This window comes from Plectropomus leopardus, chromosome 9 (genome assembly GCF_026936395.1).
Source record: "Plectropomus leopardus strain MGB_pleo_1.0 chromosome 9, ASM2693639v1, whole genome shotgun sequence".
Lineage (NCBI taxonomy): Eukaryota > Metazoa > Chordata > Actinopteri > Perciformes > Serranidae > Plectropomus > Plectropomus leopardus.
Genome location: NC_142184.1, coordinates 407501 through 429460, shown reverse-complemented (window position 1 = coordinate 429460; position 21960 = coordinate 407501). Strand labels below are relative to the sequence as shown.

Here is a 21960-nt window from a genome sequence, read left to right as displayed (position 1 = left end):
ACAGGTAACTTATGACAGAAATACTCACGAGTATTTTTATTGGAGCTGCCACCATCAAATATTTTTTAACCCTTCTGTCACCATTTAGTACCTACATATTCCCAAATACAAATTCAACAAAGAACAATTGGACAGAAAATTTGGAAAATTGAAAAACTGAAAAAAAAAGTGAATAAAATTTCAGTTTCATTTAAAAAACTAAACAAATATTCACATTTTATTTTTTTCTTATTACTTCAGTGAAATCTACAAAAGTTATTTAAACTTCTCGGTTCAGCTTTAATTTGGATTTTGTTTTTTATCGTCTATTTGTTTCTAACTTCCTCCTCCACCACGCGGCTGCAGGGCCCGGTGGCGTGGTGGGCGACGGCGGCGGGGTGTCTAACGGCGGTCTGGTCCACCGGGTCGGTTCTCTCACCAAGATGCCAAACGGCAGCGAACATGACGAACACGGTCGCCGTGGAGACAACATGAGGTCATCCGTCAATCATCACCATCAGCGGCGCCCGTCAGTGAGGAACGGCGTGCTGGACCACAACAGACCGTCATACCACAAATACACCAGGTACTGCATTACCACAGATACACAAAATACTGTTACCCCAGGTACTGTCCTATAATCCTAGAAATGTCCAAAATCCAAAAATTGTCTTAAAATCCTAGAAATGTCTTAACATCTGAATGTCCTGAAATCCGAGAGACATCTCAGCCAATCACAGAGTGTTGTTTTGCAGGAGGGACTCGAGGGACAGGTACTGGAGGAACGGAGACATGGACACGTACGGAGAGCAGGGCTACTACAGCAGAGAGGAGGACAATGACAGCATCACCTCCAGAGACAGGTGAGACACACGGAGAGACACACAGATAGACAGAGACTGAGAAACACACAGACAGAGAGACACGGACAGAGAGACACACAGACAGACAGAGACTGAGACACAGACAGAGAGACACAGACAGACAGACAGGTGAGACACAGACAGAGAGACACAGATGTGTCATTATGTGTGTTATTGTGTAATTGTGTGTTGTTGCAGACACTACCCTGATGAGCCTCCTCTGTACAGAGACCACTATGATGGCCACGCCCCCTACACCAACAGTAGCTATGGTAACGGATACAGCGAGGGCAGGAGGACCACCAGGAGACGTCTCCTTCCTGCCACGCCCACAGGTGACCCTCTGACCTACCTGAAAAAAAAACAAAAAACAGACAGTTGAGAGGTGATCATCAGACAGGTGATCATCAGACAGGTGATCATCAGACAGGTGATCATCAGACAGGTGAGAAGTGATCATCAGACAGGTGATCATCAGACAGGTGATCATCAGACAGGTGATCATCAGACAGGTGATCATCAGACAGGTGATCATCAGACAGGTGAGAAGTGATCATCAGACAGGTGATCATCAGACAGGTGATCATCAGACAGGTGATCATCAGACAGGTGAGAGTGTGACATCACTGAGAGTGTGTATTTGTGTTGTCCGTCAGGTCGGAAGCCTTCATTTAACATTCAGTGTCTGAGGAGGCAGGGCAGCAGTGACGACCTGCCCATCCCCGGGACCTACCACCCCACCTCCCCGCCACGCCGCACCCACACACAGGTAACACACACACACACACTCACACACACACACACACACACACACACACACACACACACACACACACACACGTAACACATGCACACACAGGTAACATATACACACACGGGTAACACATAAACAGACACTTTTTTTCTACATTTTGGGTTTTTTTGGTAGTGTTTAATTTTTGGTGATTTTTTTAAGAAAACGTGCTTTTGTTTGTGTTTATTAAAAGTCAAATAAGTAATTTTACACACAGTGCTGTCCATGGTGCTGAAACAGCAACTCAGTGTTTCACGATCAGAGAGCTGAGACACAAAACACACACACTCACACACACACACACAGGTAACACACACACACACACACACACACACACACACACACACACACACACACACACACCTAACACACACACACACACACACACACACACACACACACACACACACACACACACACACACAGGTAACACACACGTACACACACACACACACACACAGGTAACACACACACACACACACACACACACACACAGGTAACACACACGTACACATGCGCGCATGCACACACACACACACACAGGTAACACATGCGCGCACACACACACACACACACACAGGTAACACACACACACACACATACACACACACACAGGTAACACACGCGCGCACACACACAGGTAACACACGTACACATACATACACACACACAAACACACACACACACACAAACACACACACACACACACACACACACACACAGGTAACATGCACACACACACACACACACACACACACATGCACACACATACAGGTAACACACACTCCTCCTCCTTCTCTTCTCCTCCTCCTCCTCCTCCTCCTTCTCCTCCTCCTCTTCTCCTCCTCCTCCTCCTCCTCTTCCTCCTTCTCCTCCTCCTCCTCAGCAGACCTTCAGCAGTTACGAGTCTCGTCTCTCCTCCGGTCGCTCCTCGGCGGCCTCCTCGGCCTCCTGGGCAAACCCGTGTCCTCGCCGCGGCCGCCTCCTCTACGCTCCGCTCATCCTGGTGGAGGAAGAGGGCAGCCTGCCATGGGGAGGAGGAGAAGCAGGAGGAGGAGGAGAGGCAAAGAAGGGAGGAACAGGAAGAGGTGAGGAGACACTTAAAAATACTTACTTAAGTAAAGTACGTGACGGCCCTCTGTAAACACGTGACTGACCTTTGACCTTTCAGGTGTGAATGTGACGGGGGCGGTGCCCAGACCGGCCTGGTACGGTGGCCCTGCAGGGACGTCAGGTAGAAAAATAAAATAATAAATTAGTATTTATGTATTTTATGCAATCGGCTCGATGACGAAAACAAAAAGGGCAACAAGCAACTTCAGAAGAAATGACTCAAAAATGAACCAAAAAAAGACGATTCGTTTCCACCAAATGAGTCAGCAAATTTACAAAAAGCTGCTGAACAATCTCGAAGACGAAGATTTGCGTTTGATTGTTCGATGGCGTAAAAAGCAGCGTTCTGGACTTTTTGCTGTGTTTTTTGGACAGAATGCGTTTGCAACGTGACGATATTTGGCACTTTGGGTTTGCCGTAATTCGGACGCTGTGCTCGCGCTCAGCGACGTGTGACGGCTGGTTTTCTGTCTCACGTTTGAAGCTGCTGCAAAAACAGACTTAACATCTCAATGAGTCTTTTAAAATAAAGTTTGTGTGTATATTTGTGTGTGTGTGTGTGTGTGTGTGTGTGTTTTAGCCCCGCCCCCCTACAGAGCCTACACCACCCTCAGAGTTCCCTCGCAGCTCGGCGCTCAGCTGACGGAGAAGCGCGGCTCAGCCGACAGTCTGGTGGAGGCGGTGAGAACTATGAGTTTTTATGACATTTAAATATGCTTTTACTTTGGTCGTTTTTATCAGTTTTTTAAGTTAATGCTTTTAACTTTGAGATTTGTTTCAAATGTATTATTTTTATTGTTATTATTTTTATTATCATTATTATTATTATTATTATTTGTATTATCATTCTTCTTCTTATTATTATTAATTTATTATTATTGTTATTATTATTGTTATTATTGTTATTATTGGGTCTGATCGATGAGTCGGCGCCCGCTCTCTGCAGGTTCTCATCTCCGAGGGACTCGGCCTTTACGCTCGGGATCCCAAGTTTGTGGCGTTTGCGAAGCGGGAGATCGCAGACGCGTGTCACATGACGGTGGATGAGATGGAGTCGGCCGCCAGCGACCTGCTCGGCGCCGGGAGCCACGGGTTCCTCAGCAGCGTCGCCGCTGACCCCGGCGCCCTCTACAGCGACGAGGAGCCCATCAGGACGGGCCGCGACGAGGATGAGCTGGCGGACGAGATGACCTGTGTGACATCATTCTGATTGACCAATCAGATGAGACAGGAATCAGTGATTGATGGGACATTTGACCAATCAGAGAGGAGGGCGGGGTCTAATCGCAGTAACGCGATTGGTGTAAAACGGAAGACGGCGGACAGCAGAGTGTGACTCGGCGCTGTTGTGTTGTCATGGTGGCGACCACCTCTGCTTGTTACCGCGGCGATCAGCGCTAAACTGCACAGAATCACGCTTCACCCACAATGCACTGGGGGTGGATTTACAGTTTGAGTTGTTTTGAAATTAAGAAGCGAGACGTTTGAAAGAGCCGTGTGCACAACTGCTGACAGGACGCCGCCGAGCACGCCAGACGAGCTCCGTCACGACTCCGTTTTTGATTTATGGAGGTTTGATATTTGTAAAATCTGTGACATCATCATAATGTAACGCCTATAAGGCGAGCGGTGGGCGGGGCCAGCAAGAGAAATGCTACTGACCACCTTCAGAGGCGGCACACCATAAAAACATTTGTTGTCTTTAATAAAATTTGGGCAATATTTTTTCTCAAAATAAAATTGGCAATATTCTTTTCTTTAAAAAATAATGGATGTTTTTTTTCTCCGAAAATTTTATTTAAACATTTTTGGCATTTCTTTTTAAACCTTTCATTTTTATTTTTAAATTTTTTTGCATTTCTCACTTTGTGTTGTTTTCCGGTCAGCGCTGATCGGAGCCGATAAAAACCTGCAGAGACTTTTGACCCGAACTGAACGCCGATTGTTCCCTTCTGGCAAAAGTTTGGCGTGATGGACGGCGTGACGGACGGTGCAGTGACGGCGTGATTCTGTGCGCTTGCCGTCGGTTTTTATATCAGCCTCACTGATGTGATCCAATGCTGTTGGACGATGTTTGTGGACGATTCTGGTGTCGTATTAATGTGTATTTTTATTGTCATTACTGACGGTGTTTAGGTTTTTTATCGTCGGGGAGAAGTCGAGCGCGTCGTCACTGTTTCTTTTTTTAATGTTTTTTATTCTGACAGAGAAACTGGATTTCAGTCTGCGGCTGTTTTTGTCTCGTCTGAATTTTTGTGTTTCTTTGAGTTTTTTCCTCTGACAGTTTCCCAGCAGTTAAGGGCTTTTTGACTCCGCGCCTGGATGCCCCCGAAAACCCTCAGATTTTGAGACCTGCGGCGTCGAGCTGAGGCGCTCGTCTGAACCCTCCTTTACCTCAAATAATAAAGACTCACAACTAACTGATCTCTGTCTCCGACATTTGATTTCCAATCACACAAAGTTTTCTGTTTTGCAGCACCCCGGATAAATAATGAACAGTCCCTTGGGCCTTTTAAAAACCTTTTCACACCTGGACCGACATCAGGGTCCCTGCGCTGCAATCAGACGCCTCTCTGAAACCCGAGGAAACAGCTTTGATTTCAAACATCTGACAAGATGAAGAACTGAAATTTTGAATGAAATGTACAATTAACTAACAAAGGAGTAAAAAGACGGAAAATTAATTTGAAAAAAACAACAAAAAACTTTACCTACAAGGGAAAATAAATGTAAAATTCAATTAAGTAATATATATATATAAAGTTATTATACTTATAATATAATATTTTTTTCCCTCTTTCACTGCTCTGAAAATTTAGTTTAAAATTGTATAATAACATGTATAATTCTATATATTTTCTCCCTTTTTTTCATTATTATAATGATCATTTAAAGAAATAATAATATTGGTAAACACGGTCAGCAAAGCTTGAGACTCTCCGTTAATGGTTTTTCCAGACTCCGGAGCGGGTCCCTGAACGCCTCAGTGTGACCGAGGACAGTTCACATCTCGCGGGACTACACCGCCCCTGCGCTGCTGTTGACCTCATCTTGGCGCAGATCTCGCGATGCTGTGAGGGGGCGGGGGGCAGCAGGAGGGAGCAGAGATGTTTGGAGGCTTTTTTTTAATATAAAATTATTTATTTAAATAAAAATGGCCGCCGTGGAGAGCGGAGAGGAAAGACTGTAAGTGTGTCTTTATCATTTCTCCTCCGGTACCGCGCCGCCGCCGCTGCCGCCGCCGCCGCGCCGCTTCGTGTCGTGTGTTTTATTGAAGTAAAAGTGCGTTGATTTTTACCCCGGCCTGTCGCGGCGGAGCGGGGTTAGCGGGAATACGTCACCAACTTACCGCTCAGTCCGGACTTTAGCTCCGCTGCAGCCGGAGCAGAGGAGCGGAGCTCGGCGGGAGCCTCAGCCCGTTCCCCGGAGCCTCCGGGCCGCTCTGACCTCCACACTCTTCCCCGGGAGGAGAGGCCGGGGGGCCGGGGACGGAGAGCCCGGAGAGCCCGGGGGGCGGCGGGGTGTCCGCCCGCCTCCGTCACACAGGCGGCGAGCTAACTGCTGCTAGCTGTTAGCAAACACTCCGAGTGTTTTTATACTGCTGGACCCGGGTCACACACACACACACACACACACACACACACACACACACACTGAACACACACACACACTGAACACACACACACACACTGAACACACACACACACACACACAGCACGCCCCCTGTTTGTTACCTTCATCAGCATCAGCTGCCTCAGTGCTGCTGAGCCAGGCAGCCCGAATGTGTGTGTTTGTGTGTGTGTGTGCGTGTGTGTGTGCGTGCGCAGGCTGGACTCGAACCCGCGGCTGTGTGTGTGTGTGTGTGTGCGCGTGTGTGTGATGAAGCTGTGGCTCCACCTGCAGCTTCATCACACACTGACGCGCTCCCAACCTGCGGGTCGGGGCCCGACATGAGGTCATGTGATGAGTGTGAGCGGTCAGCAGGTGACGAACAGGAAACTGTGATCACGTGACTGTCTGCAGGCGCTCCTCATGGTCTCATGTTTTTGTTTTGTCTGTTTGTGTTTAGTATTTTTATTCTGGATTTATTTTGGGGAAAAGGGTTGTGTTACAGAAAAAACATCTTAGATTTTGAGAATGAAGTCCCATTTAAAAGGAAAAAAAAGTTGTAATATTATGGGGGAAAAACACGTGTACTACTGCAAGAGTAAACAAAAATGATAATATTGTGAGAAAAAAATGTAAATTTTGCAAGAATAAAGTCGAAATTTTATGAAAAAAAAACTTGTACAAGATTAAAGTCATAATATTATGATTAAAAACATGTAAGTTTGCAAGAATAATGTTGAAATATTATGAGAAAAAACGTGCAAATTAACAAGAATAAATATGTAATATTGTATGATATTGGATTAATTTCTTTCAAAAACATGGGGGGAGAGTAAGAAGCAACTTAACAAGAAATGGCCCAAAAAAGCAAAAAATTAGTAAAATGTTAAAAAAAAAAAAAAAAAAACTTGAAATAACAAGAAAGAAAAGTAAAAAAAAACCCAAAAACCTCATCGAGAAAGTGACCTCACAAAGTGCTGAGTGTTTCATTTTAAATATATTCCAGATTTATAAATATATTTTTCTGTTTTTTTTTTAAATAATTTCTGATAATCCCCTCCAGCTCATTTTAAAATCATTTCCTCATCATCTTTAAGTTTAGTTGCTCATGTTTTTTTCCTATTTTTTTAGAAAAGAAATCAAAGGTCCTGGACGGGTTAGGGTTAGGGTTAGGGTTTGATAAAATAAAATGTTTGATAAAGACGACTAAAACCGCAGCAGAAAACCGATGTCGATCCAGGTGTTAAAGGGTTAAGAGCGGAGCGTCTGATAATATGGTATAAAAAGCGACGTGATGAATAAATGATCATCACTCTTGATCATTTATTCATACTGTGTCACTTTTTTATTCCATATTATCAGACTCTCTGCTCTAAACCTGTGACTTCATTACTCATAAAAATAGATTTAAAATAAATAAATAAATCTCATAATATTACAACTCTTTTCTCTTAAACTTTGTGTGTGTTTTTTTCCTGTTAACATTTTGGCCATTTTTTACTTAAAAAACGTTTTGGTGATTTATTTTCTATTTAAAAAGTTTTTAAAAGGCATTGCTTTTTCTTTAAAAGTTTTTTGGCGTTTTTGAACAAAAACATTTTGTTGATCTGAGATCAGAGCTGTGATAATGATGATGATGATGATGATGATGATGATGATGATGAACATCACTCTCCTCTTCTAAAAAACATCAGATCCAAAATCATCTGCAACATGTGGCAGAATCTAAAGCCGTAGTCATGCTCGGGCGCTCCTCAGAAATTAGAAGGCAGCGTAACGTTTTAGTTTATGTTTGGCAAAATATTTCGGTCATCTCCGTGGTAACCAAAGACCCCCTGTGTTTTTGGGCTGTTGTATTTAGTGAAATGTAATTTGCACAGACAGCTGTTAAATTAACTGATTATTCTTGTATTCATTGATTGATCAGCTCAATTTGTCTCTGAGCCAAAATCACACTTTCCTAAGGTTTTCTCTTTTTTCGCTTTGTTTTGATTTGTCCTTCTGTCTTTTTGTGTTTATTTTCTGGTAACTTTCTTTTTTTTTGTGTGTGTGTGTGTGTGTGGGGGGGGGGGCATTTCTTTTTAAGTTGCTCATATTCTTTTTACCTTGTTTCTGAAAGAAATCAAGGCAATTAGCTCAGGTTCCAAAGGGTTAACTATTTGTATATTTATAATATAGATAATTATTTATATTGTATAACTAGGAGACAATAGTAAAACTACCAATCACATTCTGCAAGGAATTATGAAGTTGACGTATAACAACATTCTCCTAATGAGCGACATGAAAAAAAAGCTGCAATTTGTTTTTCTGCTGAAAATATGTAATTTCTGAGCGTATCACAAAAAAAATTTTAAAACTGAGCTGAGAAGCCCCGCCTACTTTCATGCTTCCATACACCCAGCCAATCACAGCGTGAGTTGGCCGTCCGATTTGGAAACAACCCCGATTTTGCATTTCAAAGCAGCTGTGATGTCATCAGTGATGTCGTGTTAACAGGCATGATGTCATCTCTTTCTCACAGGGAGGAGGGTCAGGAGGGGGAGGAGGGACCTGTCGACCCCCCGCCCCCCTCCAGGGAGAGAGACAGGTCCCACAGCAAGACCAAGAAGGCTCGCAAGGAGCGTCTCCATGCCGACCGGGGGGCGGAGACCGCAGCCTCTGGGCCTCAATCAGGGGCGGAGCCACAGGGCCAGGTAAAGACAGGTGCTTCACCAACAGGAGGTCAGAGGTCAGCCAGAGCAGTTTTATCATCTGCCAGATGATATAATAACCCGGTCCCATGTCCCTCCATCCCTGCAGGTGTCGGAGCCGGTGGCGGGCCCCTCAGAGCCGGGGTCGGAGTCGGCAGCTGGCAGTGAGTCTGCAGGTTCTCCCAGGCAGCGGCGTTCTGTCATCCGGGACCGAGGGCCGCTGTACGATGACCCGTCACTGCCTGAAGGCTGGACTCGCAAACTCAAACAGAGGAAGTCCGGACGCTCAGCTGGCAAGTTCGATGTCTACCTGATCAAGTAAGCCCCCCCCCCCACGCTGCGGTGATGATGTGACAGAGCGAGTGAACTGTCGCAGAAATGATGTTTTGCTGTTTCTGTATTGTTTAGCTCAGAGGGGAAAGCGTTTCGTTCCAAGGTGGAACTCATCGCCTACTTCCAGAAGGTCGGTGACACGACCACCGACCCCAACGATTTTGATTTCACTGTCACTGGACGTGGTAGCCCCTCCCGCCGCGAGAAGCGTCCTCCCAAGAAACCCAAGGTGGTGAAACCATCGGGGCGAGGCCGGGGACGGCCCAAAGGTACTCGAGCACTAACATAGAAGATTAAACCAAAGTCATTTCACAGAACTCAGCAGAGTTTGTTTTCTCCTGTTGATTTACTCATGTCTGTGGTTGTGCAGGAAGTGGGAAGATGCGGCAAGCTACAGAGGGCGTGGCCATGAAGCGTGTGGTTGAGAAAACTCCAGGCAAACTGCTGGTCAAGATGCCCTTTGGCAAGGCAGAGTCCACCACCGGCACCACCTCCACTGCCTCAAAGGTACAGTCACTCTGTCAACCATAATCCAGACATTTTACACATATTTACTTTCAGGATTACAGCAATACGCTGAACAGCCCAGATGGACTTTGACCAAGCAAATTCCACCCAGGAATTTTGGGAACTACGTTTTCAAGCAGCAAAATAAAATTCAATTTCAAAGGGAAGCCAATGCTGAAGTTCCATAAACCTGCCTTCTTTCTATCGAACAGCAGGGGGTGACTCCAGTCTGACTATAGAAGTCAATGAGGGACTGCTTTTGGATGTGGCTACCTTGCGATTGACAGGTTGCTAACACCACGGTGTCTCTGGGCTCTCAGTCAGATGCAGCCCTCGCTCCTACAAGCTTCTCCATCTCACACAAATATGGTCACTTCCGGCTCCAAAAATGATGGACAAACCTGAGACTTTAAAACTGGAGTCCACAAACCAGTGGGTGATGTCACTGTGAATACATCCACTTCTTTTATACAGTCTATACACACACATAAGTACTCACTAATGTCCAAAGATGATCTAATAACCTTTATGTGATGATCTCATCTGTAAATCACCACCTTGTTGTGGATGAGGGGCAGTTCCTCAGCAGGTTTTGGTAGGTCACTAAAGGCAAGTGAGGGACCCACTGAAAGAGCAACGCTGTCCTGTGGAGGGAGACGCACACCCAGCTTTTATTATTTATACCTTTACACAACCGGGACTTGAAGAACAAACAACACGAAAATGCGAAATACTCCCTCGCGAATATTTTACATCAAAGCTTTTCATACTGTCTCAACAATATAAACAAAAGGTCAACATATTCTAATGTCTTGTATCAGCATAGTTCTGTGTCTATAATGGGAGAATGGTTTAAGCAAAAGGTAGTTAATAAGTGAGAGTTACCAACTGATAACCACGTGGTAGTCAGTAAATTTTGGAGGACAGGATCCCAAGCAGAAACTAAAAGAGTGTAGCCAAGGAGCCTGACTGCAAGGTCTTAAACTTCCACCTTAAGAAGGACTTTCACTGCATCCCATGGAAGGGTCCAGACTCTGAATCTGTGTGGGTCTCAGATGCCTGCTCAGAGATGTGGCTCAAGGTCCTGTTTTGTGCCTGTTGTGGTGGCAAACCCAGAGTAGTGCACCACAGCAAATGTTTAAGAAAAGGGACCTTATGGGTTGCTTAGTCCAAAGAATTCATGATTCAGTGTCAGAAAGTTTCCAGGAAACCTTTGAAAGACTTACGAAAGAGAAACAGGACTTTGCCCAAGCTTTGGACAAACTGCTCATCATGATTTGGGATACCAAAAGGCGATGGAACGAACCTTTCCAGAAACTCCAAGGATCTTGAAGGGACCGCAAAGACCAGGGCAACTGACGCTCACCAACGGCCCAACATTGACCGACGGGTGACTATCTGCTGGGTATGTCAGGGCTTTACAGGTGTCTGTGGTGGGTGCTAAGGGCCAAGGCTGTGTGGTTCAGTTTGTGAGTTTCATGGTGAGGATTTTAACGCATAGCCTGGAGCAGACCCCTGTGAATCCAAGTAGACAGCATGAACATTGACAGAGTATATGTAGTGCTCCAGGTCCTTACATAATACTTCAACTTTTTAAAAAAATGCAGTAACAAGGTTGATTCTAATGTATTTTGTTGATATGGTAATTCCCTGCAGGTGGCGTCTCCAGCCCTGGTGCCCAAGTCCCGTCCTGGCAGAAAGAGGAAATCAGAACAGGAACTTCCAGCCCCGCCACAGACTGCCCCCAAGAAACGGGGAAGGAAACCAGCCTCGGCCTCAGCAGCGTCATCAGTCGCTGCAGCATCCACCTCCACGGCGTCAGCCTCTGGTAGCTCCACAGCTGGGAGCTATGCTGCAGCTGCCATTTTAGCCGCAGAGGCAAAAAGGAGAGCAGCCAAGGAGTCTTCCACCAAACCTGTTGTCCAGGAAACAGCCCTGCCAATCAAAAAACGCAAAACAAGAGAGACAGTTGAGGAGAGGGAGAGCGTTCAGACTCCGACTGCTACGACCACTGAGACTGAAAGAAGGGTCGCTGCAGAGGGGGAGGCAGATAAAGGGGAGGGAGCGCCAACCTCAGACCCTCAGCCCGCCCCCTCTGAACAGAGCCAGTCACAATCGCAGAGGCAGCCCACTGCTTCAGAGGAAAGCCAACCACATGGACACAAGGCGCATAAAGGGAGGAAGCACAAGGAGAAAACGGGAACAGCAGCAGGAGATGGAAGGAGCAGAGGAGAGGAAGTGGAGGAAGATGTAGGTGATAAGGGAGGAGAGGGAGGAGCTGGAGGAAGGAGTAGCAGCAGCAGCAGTAGCATTAGCCCATCAAAAAGCCACAAAAGGAAGGAACGGCCGCCTCACAAACACCACCATCACCATCACCACCACCATCACCATCATCACCGCCACCAACATTCCTCTGCCTCCACACTGGATCAGCCTCCTCCTCCTCCAGCCCCTGGACCCCCAGCACCCTCCAGCCAGTCCAGGCCTGAAGTCAAGCCCCAGACTGTGCCTCAGCCCACCACTCAACAGCTGCAGCACACCCAGCAAACTCTCCCCAGACCACAATCCAAGTCTGCCCCCCAGTCCCCACCTGAACCTCGACATCCTTCTCCTCAACCGCGGCACCAGCCCCAATCCCATTTCCAGCAGCATCCTCAGACCCAGTCTCCCAGTCATCCTCAAGCCCACCCTCGATACCCAGCATCCCAGCCCTCACCTACCAGGCATGTCTTGTCCCAGTCAAGGTCCCAAGCACTCCCACCCCAAATTCACAGTCAGACCCAGGCCTCCCCCCAAAAAACCCAGTCACAACCAGTCCACTCCCCTGCCCAGCACCAAATCCAGCTTCAGGCTCAGCATGCTCCCCTTCAGTCACACCCTCCTCAGTCCCCATCCATTCTGCACGTTCATCCTCCCCCAACAAGGCATCCACATCCACAGCCCCAGTCCCCCACAGTCCTTCAGCCTCAAACCCAGCCCCGGCACCCATCTCAACCCCAAACCCAGCTCAAACAACAATCTCAACCCCAGCCTCGGCAGTCACTGCAGCCTCAACTCCAACCCCAAGCCAGGACCTCAGCCCAGCTCCAGACTCAACTGCAGCCTAGAACCCCTGCCCAAATGCACCCTCAGACCCAACCCAGGCTTCCAACCCAAACACCACCTCAACCCCAATCCCGGACCCCTGCCCAAGTTCCACTTCAGCCCCACTCGAGGATCCCAGCCCAAAATCCACCTCAACCCCAGTCCAGGACCTCAGCCCAAACTCAGCCTCAAACACAGTCCAGGACCCTAGCCCAAGTTCCACCTCAAACGCTGTCTAGGACCCCAGCCCAAACTCCATCTCAAACACAGTCCAGGACCCCAGCTCAAGCTTCACCTCAAACACAGTCCAGGACCCCAGCCCAAACTCCACCTCAAACCCAGTCCAGGATTCCAGCCCAAACTCTGCCTCAACCACAGTCCAGGACCCCAGCCCAAACTCCACCTCAAGTCCAGTCCAGGACCTCAGTCCAAACTCAACCTCAGCTGCAACCTAGGCATCAAGCGCAGCCCCAACCACAGACAAGGCTCCCATCGCAACCCCAGACTCAATACAGACCGCAACCCCGACAGCCTCTGTCCCAGCCTAGGCCCCCCCAGTCCCAAGCACAACCACACTTTCAGCGGATTCAAACACAGCCCCACCCCCAGCTCTCCCGGCCTCACGTGCAGCACTTCCCGTCCCACCGACCATCTCCCAGTCTAACAAGGACCAACCTGGTCCCTTCTCAGCAGAACCAGAGCGAACAGCCCCAAGATCTTAGCACCACCCGCCCTGGCCGAGGAAGCCTGCTGCCGAGCCGAGACATCAGCGTCAGGGCGGAGGGGAGAGGGGAGCCGGCCATGTCCTCAGACAGAGGAGAGGTTTTAGGAGGGGAGAGAGGGTCAAACAGCACCTCTAGGCCTCCCAGCTCGATGCCCTCTGGACCTCCAGGTGGAGGCGGGGCCGGGGTCGGTCACGCTTCCGGGGCAGACGGTAGAGCTAGACTCCGGGCGGAGCCAGAAGCAGCAGGTGAGGGCAGGGAGCTCAGAGACATCGTCCCCCAGTCTGCCGTCCCCTGTCCCAGCCGAGAAGAAACGGTAGAGTCACGGACTGCCGTCAGCGAGAGGGTCAGCTGATTGATCGGGCTGAGGATCAGCAGACTGATGGACTGATTCAGCACCAGGTGGAAGAGGAGTGTGACCGGGCTGTTCACGGAGGTCTAAAGATTTTACACTGTTTTCAGATGGAAGGATAACGTCACACAGAGCTGGTAGGACGTGCTGCAGCTTCTTCTCCGTCTGATTCTGTCTGGAGACTCTGTAAAAGTTCTGGATTTGAGAAGTAACCTGGTGTGAGAGACAGCTGGAGAGGAGGACGGAGTGTCTTTTTCTAGGAAAAACAAACAAAGAGGAAAAAACGATAAAAAAGTGTGTGTATATATACTCAAAAGGCAGCTGTTGTGTCCCGCTAGTCTCCGAGGGGAGGGGGGGAGTAGTTTGGAACTAAAAACCGCTTAACAACACATTACTCTGAACGAAACGTTGCTTCCGGAATATAACCTGTTTCTGTTTTTTATTTCGTATTTTGATAGTTCATTGTTTTGTCTCTGTTATACAGCTTTAAACTCTTATATTACTGACTGACGGTCCCTAACTCATGGCAGTGCTGCTGACTGACAGTCCCTTATTTAAAGTCCCGTCTCTCACTAAGACTCCTCCTACTGACTGACGGTCCGTTCTGAAACTAGTCTTTGACTGAAAGCCTCAGAGGTGATGCGGGGCGGTGGTTTGCACCTTTAACTGGTTTCGTAGAAATCTCACATTTCTTTTTCTCTGTTTTCCATTACAGTAAACAAAGAGGGCGTCTGTAATGTTTTCCATCCACGTTCAGACCACCCCCAACAGGTAGCGTCATGACTCTACACAGACCTCTCTCTTAACTGAGGTTTTCAAACCCATTCTGAATATCGTTTGAAATATTTGAACAGCTTGAGGCTCTCTGGATTCGTCCTATCAGACGCTGTGGAGTCGGTTGTCTGATAAGAAAACTTCAAGTGCTCCTCATTCGAGTATTTCAAACGCAGCGATTGTTCTTCCAGGTTAGAGATTCTTCCGTACCGGTCTTCATGGAATCTGTTTATTTCAGTAGTGTTTTTTGTTTCCAAAGGAAGCGCTTTTAATGTCAAACCAAACCCACTTTTACAGTAGCTTTATTTTAGTTTGTAGTCTTAATGAAAGAGTGGGAAAAGGACTCATTTTTATTGTGTCTTCGTGTTGAATGTCTGGAACAGTTTGCACTCCTCCAGTTTGTACAATCAACCGCCTGCATGTCGCTCGGAGACCCTGCAGGCCTTCAACCGGAGCCGCACGTACGCAGAGGTCCACCTCGCCAGGGTCTTGCCGTTTTTGGCGTGAGGGAGGACGCTCTGCGGAAGTAAAACCCTGAACGAGGTCTGGTTCGGCTTCACGTGTAGTCACAACATGAAACGATTCAGTGAGCAGAAGTTATAGTCTGTGCGTCCAGATCCGAGAGCATGAAGGAGGGCGTCTTAAGAGCAGAACGAGTCGAGTGTGAGGACTGAACCCAGAGATAAAAACAGCCTGCAGGACTTCTGATGATGATCTCAACTGAAATATGAAACCCCAACAAGTACCATCCCTCTTGCTGAAACCAATCCATCCAAAAAAGCCTACCAGTTCCACTTCTAGGTGCTAACTCGTAGGCAGCTGTACTTGCTTGAGTTTCTTGGGGACCTTCATCATCTGAGCGCTGTCATCAGTTCTTTTATCTAAGAGGATATCTTTATCTGAGAGGATAGCTGTGGTGTGAGAGGTGGACAGAGAGAAGAGATGACATGCAACAAAGGGGTTGAGAAAACAGGTTGGAATCGAACCTGTAGCGGCTGCGGTGAGGACAAAGCCTCTGTACAGACCAGGTGATCTCCGGGCGCGCCACTCCTCTCACGAGTCAGGAGTCAAACTGTTCTGACTCCTGACTCGACCGTTAGAACTGAAGAAGCCGCAGGATGAGATCAAGAAAGAAACTCAAGCAAGTCCATCTGCCCACAATAAAGCACCCAGAATTACCAGGACCCGGATGACTGAGAGCACGAAAGCTCCAGATCAGAGGCAGATCATCGCTCGCTCCCATGAGCAGCAATCACTGTAGCTTCATTTATATAATAATAGTGATAATAACTTATTTAAGTGAACATAAAAGAGCATACGACATTGTGATAGAAGAAAAAGAAGATAAAAACAGACGATAAAAAGTATTTAAAATATTAAACCATCACAGTTTAAAAATCAGTAAAAATGTAATTTGCTGTTAATTTGAGCCTCTGTGATTAGCTGTTTGTTGGTGAAATACACCCTGGGACGTGTATACTGTATTTAAATGAGGTTATGTTAATTGTGTTCATTAAAAGAGTATTGGAACGCCCCCCCATGAGGCATTCACAACCCTCTAAGAACGCCGAGCTCACGACTTCGTGCACACGGCTTCCTGTTTCGTAAAGTTCACCAGTTAGATCTGAAGGCAGCAGTCAAACTCTTCACTGTTTGTGTCCTCAGACGTCCTGTAGCTGCAGATATTATCACAGATCTGATCAAAACTTCGTCAATATTTTAGTAAATGTGTATAAAACTCAACATGGAGCTGACTGTGTTTCCACTGAGTGATGTCATGTGACTTCTCCTCTGATAACATCCCAGAAACCATGGCGATGGGAGATGTAGTCCACAATTTCACAGAGGAATTGTGGGTTAAAAACTTTCTCAGAGTTATGTGATGCAATAACAGCTCTTGTAGCTCCTGCTGCATCATGAGGGAGCCAGTTCCTGTGACCTCACAGTGTCATGTGACCTCACAGTGTCATGTGACCTCACAGCGTCATGTGACCTAGAACAGGCTAAAGAGGGTTTCCACGTCTTTTAAATCTGACGAGTTTCCATTAGGCGTAATTAAGAATTATGAAAACTTTATTGTCCACAAATGTGGAAATTTGCCTTTAGTTTCACCATAAAATACATAAAAGACACAAACTACGTAAAAGATATGTCCTAAGAACATAAAAACATGAAACACATAAAAACATACAATGATAGTTCATATTTACAATATAAATTTGTGCAGTTTGAGGGCTGACGGAGACCCGCCTGGCGTCCCTGCAGCTGAAAGGCGTCTCCTGAGCTCTGGGATCTGGACGTACGGACGCCGTCTGAATGTCGATGCTCTCTCTGTAGACGAGGTTAAAGTTTTGCACCTTAGTGATCACGTGACTCTGCTCCCGCTCTCAAACAGTGACGTCAGAAATTGAATCTTTTCACCCAAAACATCCAGTAACTGAATGTCTTCGTCCTGGATCCGGTCAATGTGCCTCGCTCTCTGAGTTCGTGTCGCCTGCGCTCGCGCGGCGGTGACCTCACGCAGGTGAGGCCGAAACGGCCTCACCTCTGCGTACCCGGCGCTCCGCCTGCCGCCCAGTCCACCTGTTAGCATGCAGTCTCTCACGCAGCTGCAGAAATCAAACGTCCCCCTGCGATCGGACTCACTCCACAGGACTCGACCGGCACAAACTACAGTAACCAGCCACCATATTGCATGTTCCAGAGTTTAGTGCCTATAATATTGTGCGTCTTGCCAGAAGCCACCATGTCAGCCAAGCCATGTTGTGTTTCTAGACTTAGTAGTGATGTGTGTGGTGACTTCATAGTTGCTAATATTGAGGATGAATATTCTGCTTTTACTCTGGTTGGAATTCAGTGGAAACTCCAATACACTGTCGCTGTAGACAAAACTAGTTTTTACCTGTTTTCTTATTTTCATTTCTAACTAAAAGCGTTTGTTGTCCCCTGATCTGTGGTCGGCTCTCTGATTCACACCAGCGACGCAGTACTTTTACTGCACCGCTCGCTCACACTGCTGCAATCTAAGTACATTTACTCAACTGCTGCACTCCAGTACAAGTCTGAGGTACTTTGAAAGGTATTTTATTTTCATGCCACTGTGTACTTTTACTCCACTACATTTCAGGGGGAAATATTTCACTTTCTACTTCACTCCATTTATCTGACAGCTTTAAATACTTCAAATATTAACATTTTATCCTAAAACAATTAGTTCATGAACCAACTGACTATGATTTTGATAGATATTGTAGTCATTATCTTTTTTTATCTGAATAATTTAAAGTTTTTGTGTCTTTTTTATTTATTATTATTATTTAGATTTTTCTGCATTGTGTATTTTTTACTTTCAATACATTTTCCTGATTACACTTACTTTTACCCAAGTCACATTTTCAATGCAGGACTTTTACTGTAACTGAGTATTTTCACAGAGTGGTATTAGTACTTTTACTGAAGTATAGGAACTACACGCTTCTTCCACCACTGTCACATTCGAGATACTTTAACTTTACTTTCCTCCGTCTCAGGGTCTTTTTACTTCACATTTATCTGACATGTTTGTGATAAACTGAAGGAGGAAAAAAAGAGGAAAATCTTTCTGAAGCAAAATGAACTCTGATAAAGGAGGACGATAAATACAGAGTTCAAATGAGCACAATCAGGTTTTCCTCCAAAAAAAAGACAAAAAACCCCAAAACATTTAAAGATACAAACATAATATTTTATGGAGGAAAAAACAGGAAAATCAAGGCCAGAATTTTTTTAAAGACAAAAAAAATCCACAAATCATCACATTTTATCATTTTATCTCTCTGCTGCAGGTCAAAGGTCACCATCAGAGGAGCCTCACACTCCTGAACAGAAGCACGTTTACAAAAACAAATTTCATTATAATAACGTTTTTCTGACGCATCTTTAAAAACAGTTTACAGTGTTTTGACAAAAAAAGACAAGACAGAAAACTGCAGAGTTCCTAAAAACAAGTGAAGTTTGTCAAAAATGTCAAACAAAATCAGACAGAATTAAACAGGAGAGTCAGAAACGTGAAAAATACAGTCCCAAAAAGAGGCGGCAGAACACTGATGATAATAATCATAACAAATACAACGATAATAATAATAATAATAATAATAATACTAATAATAATAATAATAATAATAATAATAATAATAATAATAATAATAATATGCAGGATCAGGGCAGAATAAACAATCAATTAGAAGCTAAAATTAAAAGAAAATAAATAAAAGAGGATTTGAAGCTGATTCTTGGTGATTATAAATGATCAAAATCATGAAAACAAAACTTAGAAACAAACGAGACTCAGATGTCTTCATGTCTCTTCATGTCTCTTCATGTGTCTTCATGTGTCTTCATGTGTCTTCATATGTCTTCATGTACACACATGAAGACACATGAAGACACGTGTCATAAACATGACAATATGTCAGCTGATCAGTGGAATAAAAATAAAAAGCACTACTCCCACCAGGACTGCAGCTCCCATGATGCACTGCTGCCACCTGCTGGCTGAGGGATCACATGACTTTTATGTTTTAGTGTTTTGATTTTGATCAGCTGCAGTTTGTTTACAAGTTAAATATTAATAAACTGACGTCAGTGTGAGTATGAGGTTTGAATGATAAATTACGGCGGAAATGATGATTCAAACTGAGGCTCGTGACCTTCCGGTGACCTCTGACCGGGTGAAAACCCGCCTCTCTGATTGGCTGTGCAGACCCACAGGTGAAGATGGCGGCTCAGGTGTCCGCGGTGCTGCTGCTGCTGCTCGGACTCTCTCCGGGTCCTGGTCTCTCCTCCTCCGGTCCCGGTCCCGGTCCCGGTCCGGACTCTGAGCGTGGCAGGACGGAGCTGCGGCGCGTGCGGAGCCTCGCGGCTCAGCCCGGGTATGGGGGCTGTTGGGCGCGAGCTCTGGAGCAGCTGGACACGCGCTGCAGGCACATGACGCCAGAGAGCCAGAGCCGGATGGCGCTGAGTTTCACCTTCTGTCACCTGAGCAGGTAAATAAACCACCGAAGAAGAAAAAGGTAAACGAGCGCGCGGAGCTTCTCCTGATCCAGAGTCTCCTGATCCAGAGCGTCTGTCCTCAGGAGACAGGAGGACAGACACTGAGGACTAACTGTGTCCTGCTGATCACACATAAAGGACATCAATATCTCTTTAACCCTTCAGGGCCTGTTTGTCTCATTTTAGTCTCTTTTCTTCTTCCTGTTGTGATAACTGTGTGTGTGTTGATGCATGTGTCCTAAATGTAGTCCAGATTGTGTATTTGAGTGTAATCAGTGAATTTGCAGCTCAGCTCCTACAATAAGTCTAAAATACACTGTGGAAACTAAATAGTTACATTCAGACTGTTCAGGTCCAAAAATGCTCCATTGAAACCCATTCAAACTGACATTTTTGATCCCACAGCCATCAGAGCAGAAAAACAGGACTTGTATTATTTCTGGGTGTCATTCTGGGCTTTTGACTCTGAATTTGTCATTTTGACTATTTTCCACCTGATGAGGTCATTTTGACCATATTTGGCATATGGAGGAAATACATGCTATTTCCACTAGGTGACCTGTCACAGTCAATGTAGCTGCTGATCACTGACATATCCCAGACTGTCAGCAGCTACACTCACACACTGACATATCCCAGACTGTCAGCAGCTACACTCACACACTGAGGAGGAGACTCAACATCATTCATTATTTATTACCTAAAAACATAGTGACATTATGAGAAACACCTGGCATTTAAAGGGTTAAAGTTCTGAAAATGTTTGAATATCTGATATTTATGATTAGGACTGATGTTGGTTAAAAAATAAACTTAACAAAAGCAGGAAATCATATAAATGTTGAAGATTTTTAAAGCTTTATTTTGAAAAGTGTATTTTGTGTGCAGTGATACGAGCGTGTGATATTACAGCGGGCACTAAGGGGTTAAAGTGCACGCTGTAGTTAGGTTATATGTGAATGTTTTTATTGGATTTTACTTAACACATAAATAGCTGTACACACAGCATGAAAACATCTAGAAACTCAAGAACATCTATTCCAGTGCTTTGTACACACACCATAAAATCCATTAAAAAATATAATAATGAAAATGAAAAGAAACAAAATTAGATTGACCCACAAATATTGGCGTTAATGACAATAGACAAAATAAACAGACATTCCAACAAAGAAAAGTAAAAATAACTACACAAACAATGCAAATCAGCTACACAAAAAACGACAAATAAGTGAACAAATAAAAGCTGTAGTTAGATTATTTCCACTGTTTTATCTTTCTGTCAGACAGATGTCTGTGTTGTTTTTGTGTGTGACTTTGGTGAATCTGAGTTAACCCTTTGAGCACCAAAGCAGCTACTGTGCTCACAGATGTTTCTTTGACGAGACACAGAGCTGAAGCGTTTTGGGGCTTTTCTGACAGAGATCTGTCTGACAGAAAGGGCTCAGCTCAGACTGCTGCTGGTAAATAAACCACCAAAATGTTCTGAAGAAAATGTGCATTTCTAATCCCGCAGGCCTGCTTCAACTTTTTTGGTGATTTAAAAAAAAGTCATTTTCTTTTCTTTGAACATTTTGGGGATTTTTTTTTTCTTTAATAATTTTTGGCAGTTTTTTTTTCACTGTTTGGGGAAACAAAAGATAAAAAAGAGACTGTTGCCGTCTGTCGTTTTAACGTCTGCGTCTGTCAGCTCAGGGAGAGATTTCCCATCATGCCCCGAGGGCTCGGAGGTCAGCAGGTGTACAGCTCGGATGGACGCCATCGCCTTCAACACCTACACCGAGTTCTTCACGCACACACACTCCATCTGTCACTTCCTGCAGTCTGAGGCCTGGCAGAGCCGTGCAGAGGACACCGTCCACAGGTGAGACACCTGCACGCACACACGGGTGTGACACCTGGACAGGTAATATGCACACCTGTAACACACCTGTGTGTGTGTGTGTGTGTGTGTGTGTGTGTGTGTGTGTGTGTGCGTGTGCGCACGCGCCAGGTTAACGGAGAGTTCAGCAGGTGTTGCGGAGCAGCTTCAGTCCACCAGGCAGATGGCTGAGGACCTGATTGATGCCCAGAATACTGCCTTACAGGCACAGCAGAAGATCTTGAA

The 21960-nt window shown here is 45.7% G+C and overlaps 3 protein-coding genes and 1 long non-coding RNA gene across 5 annotated transcripts in view; 3 read left to right on the top strand and 1 right to left on the bottom strand.

Annotated features, from left to right (window-relative positions):
• cacna1fb (calcium voltage-gated channel subunit alpha1 Fb) overlaps positions 1–5172 on the top strand; it is a 54029-nt gene extending 48857 nt beyond the window's left edge. The window contains exons 44-51 of the mRNA XM_088081540.1: positions 346–565; positions 735–842; positions 1041–1177; positions 1499–1611; positions 2522–2723; positions 2807–2869; positions 3329–3429; positions 3695–5172. Of these exons, the coding sequence (XP_087937666.1) occupies positions 346–565; positions 735–842; positions 1041–1177; positions 1499–1611; positions 2522–2723; positions 2807–2869; positions 3329–3429; positions 3695–3958 (1208 nt within the window). The 3' untranslated portion in view covers positions 3959–5172. The remainder of the gene's footprint in view (positions 1–345; positions 566–734; positions 843–1040; positions 1178–1498; positions 1612–2521; positions 2724–2806; positions 2870–3328; positions 3430–3694) is intronic.
• On the bottom strand, positions 10–8387 carry LOC148188617 (uncharacterized). Of its 2 annotated transcripts, XR_015777355.1 has the most exons (4): positions 6098–8387; positions 2793–2854; positions 2527–2659; positions 10–934 (listed from the first exon to the last, which is right to left on the bottom strand). It is a non-coding gene; the product is annotated as an uncharacterized LOC148188617 (long non-coding RNA). The 2 variants fall into 2 exon arrangements; XR_015777356.1 differs by lacking the exon at positions 6098–8387 and having other exon boundaries at positions 10–1194; positions 2793–2879.
• Positions 5816–17772, top strand: mecp2 (methyl CpG binding protein 2). The gene is made up of 6 exons (XM_088081538.1): positions 5816–5934; positions 8882–9053; positions 9160–9368; positions 9459–9652; positions 9754–9890; positions 11547–17772. Exons 1-6 carry the CDS (start codon positions 5903–5905, stop codon positions 14049–14051), a joined length of 3249 nt encoding a protein of 1082 aa, XP_087937664.1. The 5' UTR covers positions 5816–5902; the 3' UTR covers positions 14052–17772.
• Positions 17773–19468: 1696 nt separating this feature from the next.
• LOC121965745 (uncharacterized) overlaps positions 19469–21960 on the top strand; it is a 7502-nt gene continuing 5010 nt past the window's right edge. Inside the window, 3 exon segments of the mRNA XM_088081536.1 lie at positions 19469–19846; positions 21544–21717; positions 21847–21960. The exon segment at positions 21847–21960 is cut by the window's right edge and continues 44 nt beyond it. Coding sequence (XP_087937662.1) covers positions 19578–19846; positions 21544–21717; positions 21847–21960 — 557 coding nt within the window. The 5' untranslated portion in view covers positions 19469–19577.

What these genes read in the sequence shown, in the direction of transcription:
- mecp2 (XM_088081538.1), top strand. Translation starts at nt 5,903, where the DNA reads ATGGCCGCCGTGGAGAGCGGAGAGGAAAGACT. An exon ending in TTCGATGTCTACCTGATCAA is followed by an intron (nt 9,369 to 9,458) that starts GTAAGCCCCCCC and finishes TGTATTGTTTAG; the next exon opens with CTCAGAGGGGAAAGCGTTTC. An exon ending in CCACCTCCACTGCCTCAAAG is followed by an intron (nt 9,891 to 11,546) that starts GTACAGTCACTC and finishes AATTCCCTGCAG; the next exon opens with GTGGCGTCTCCAGCCCTGGT.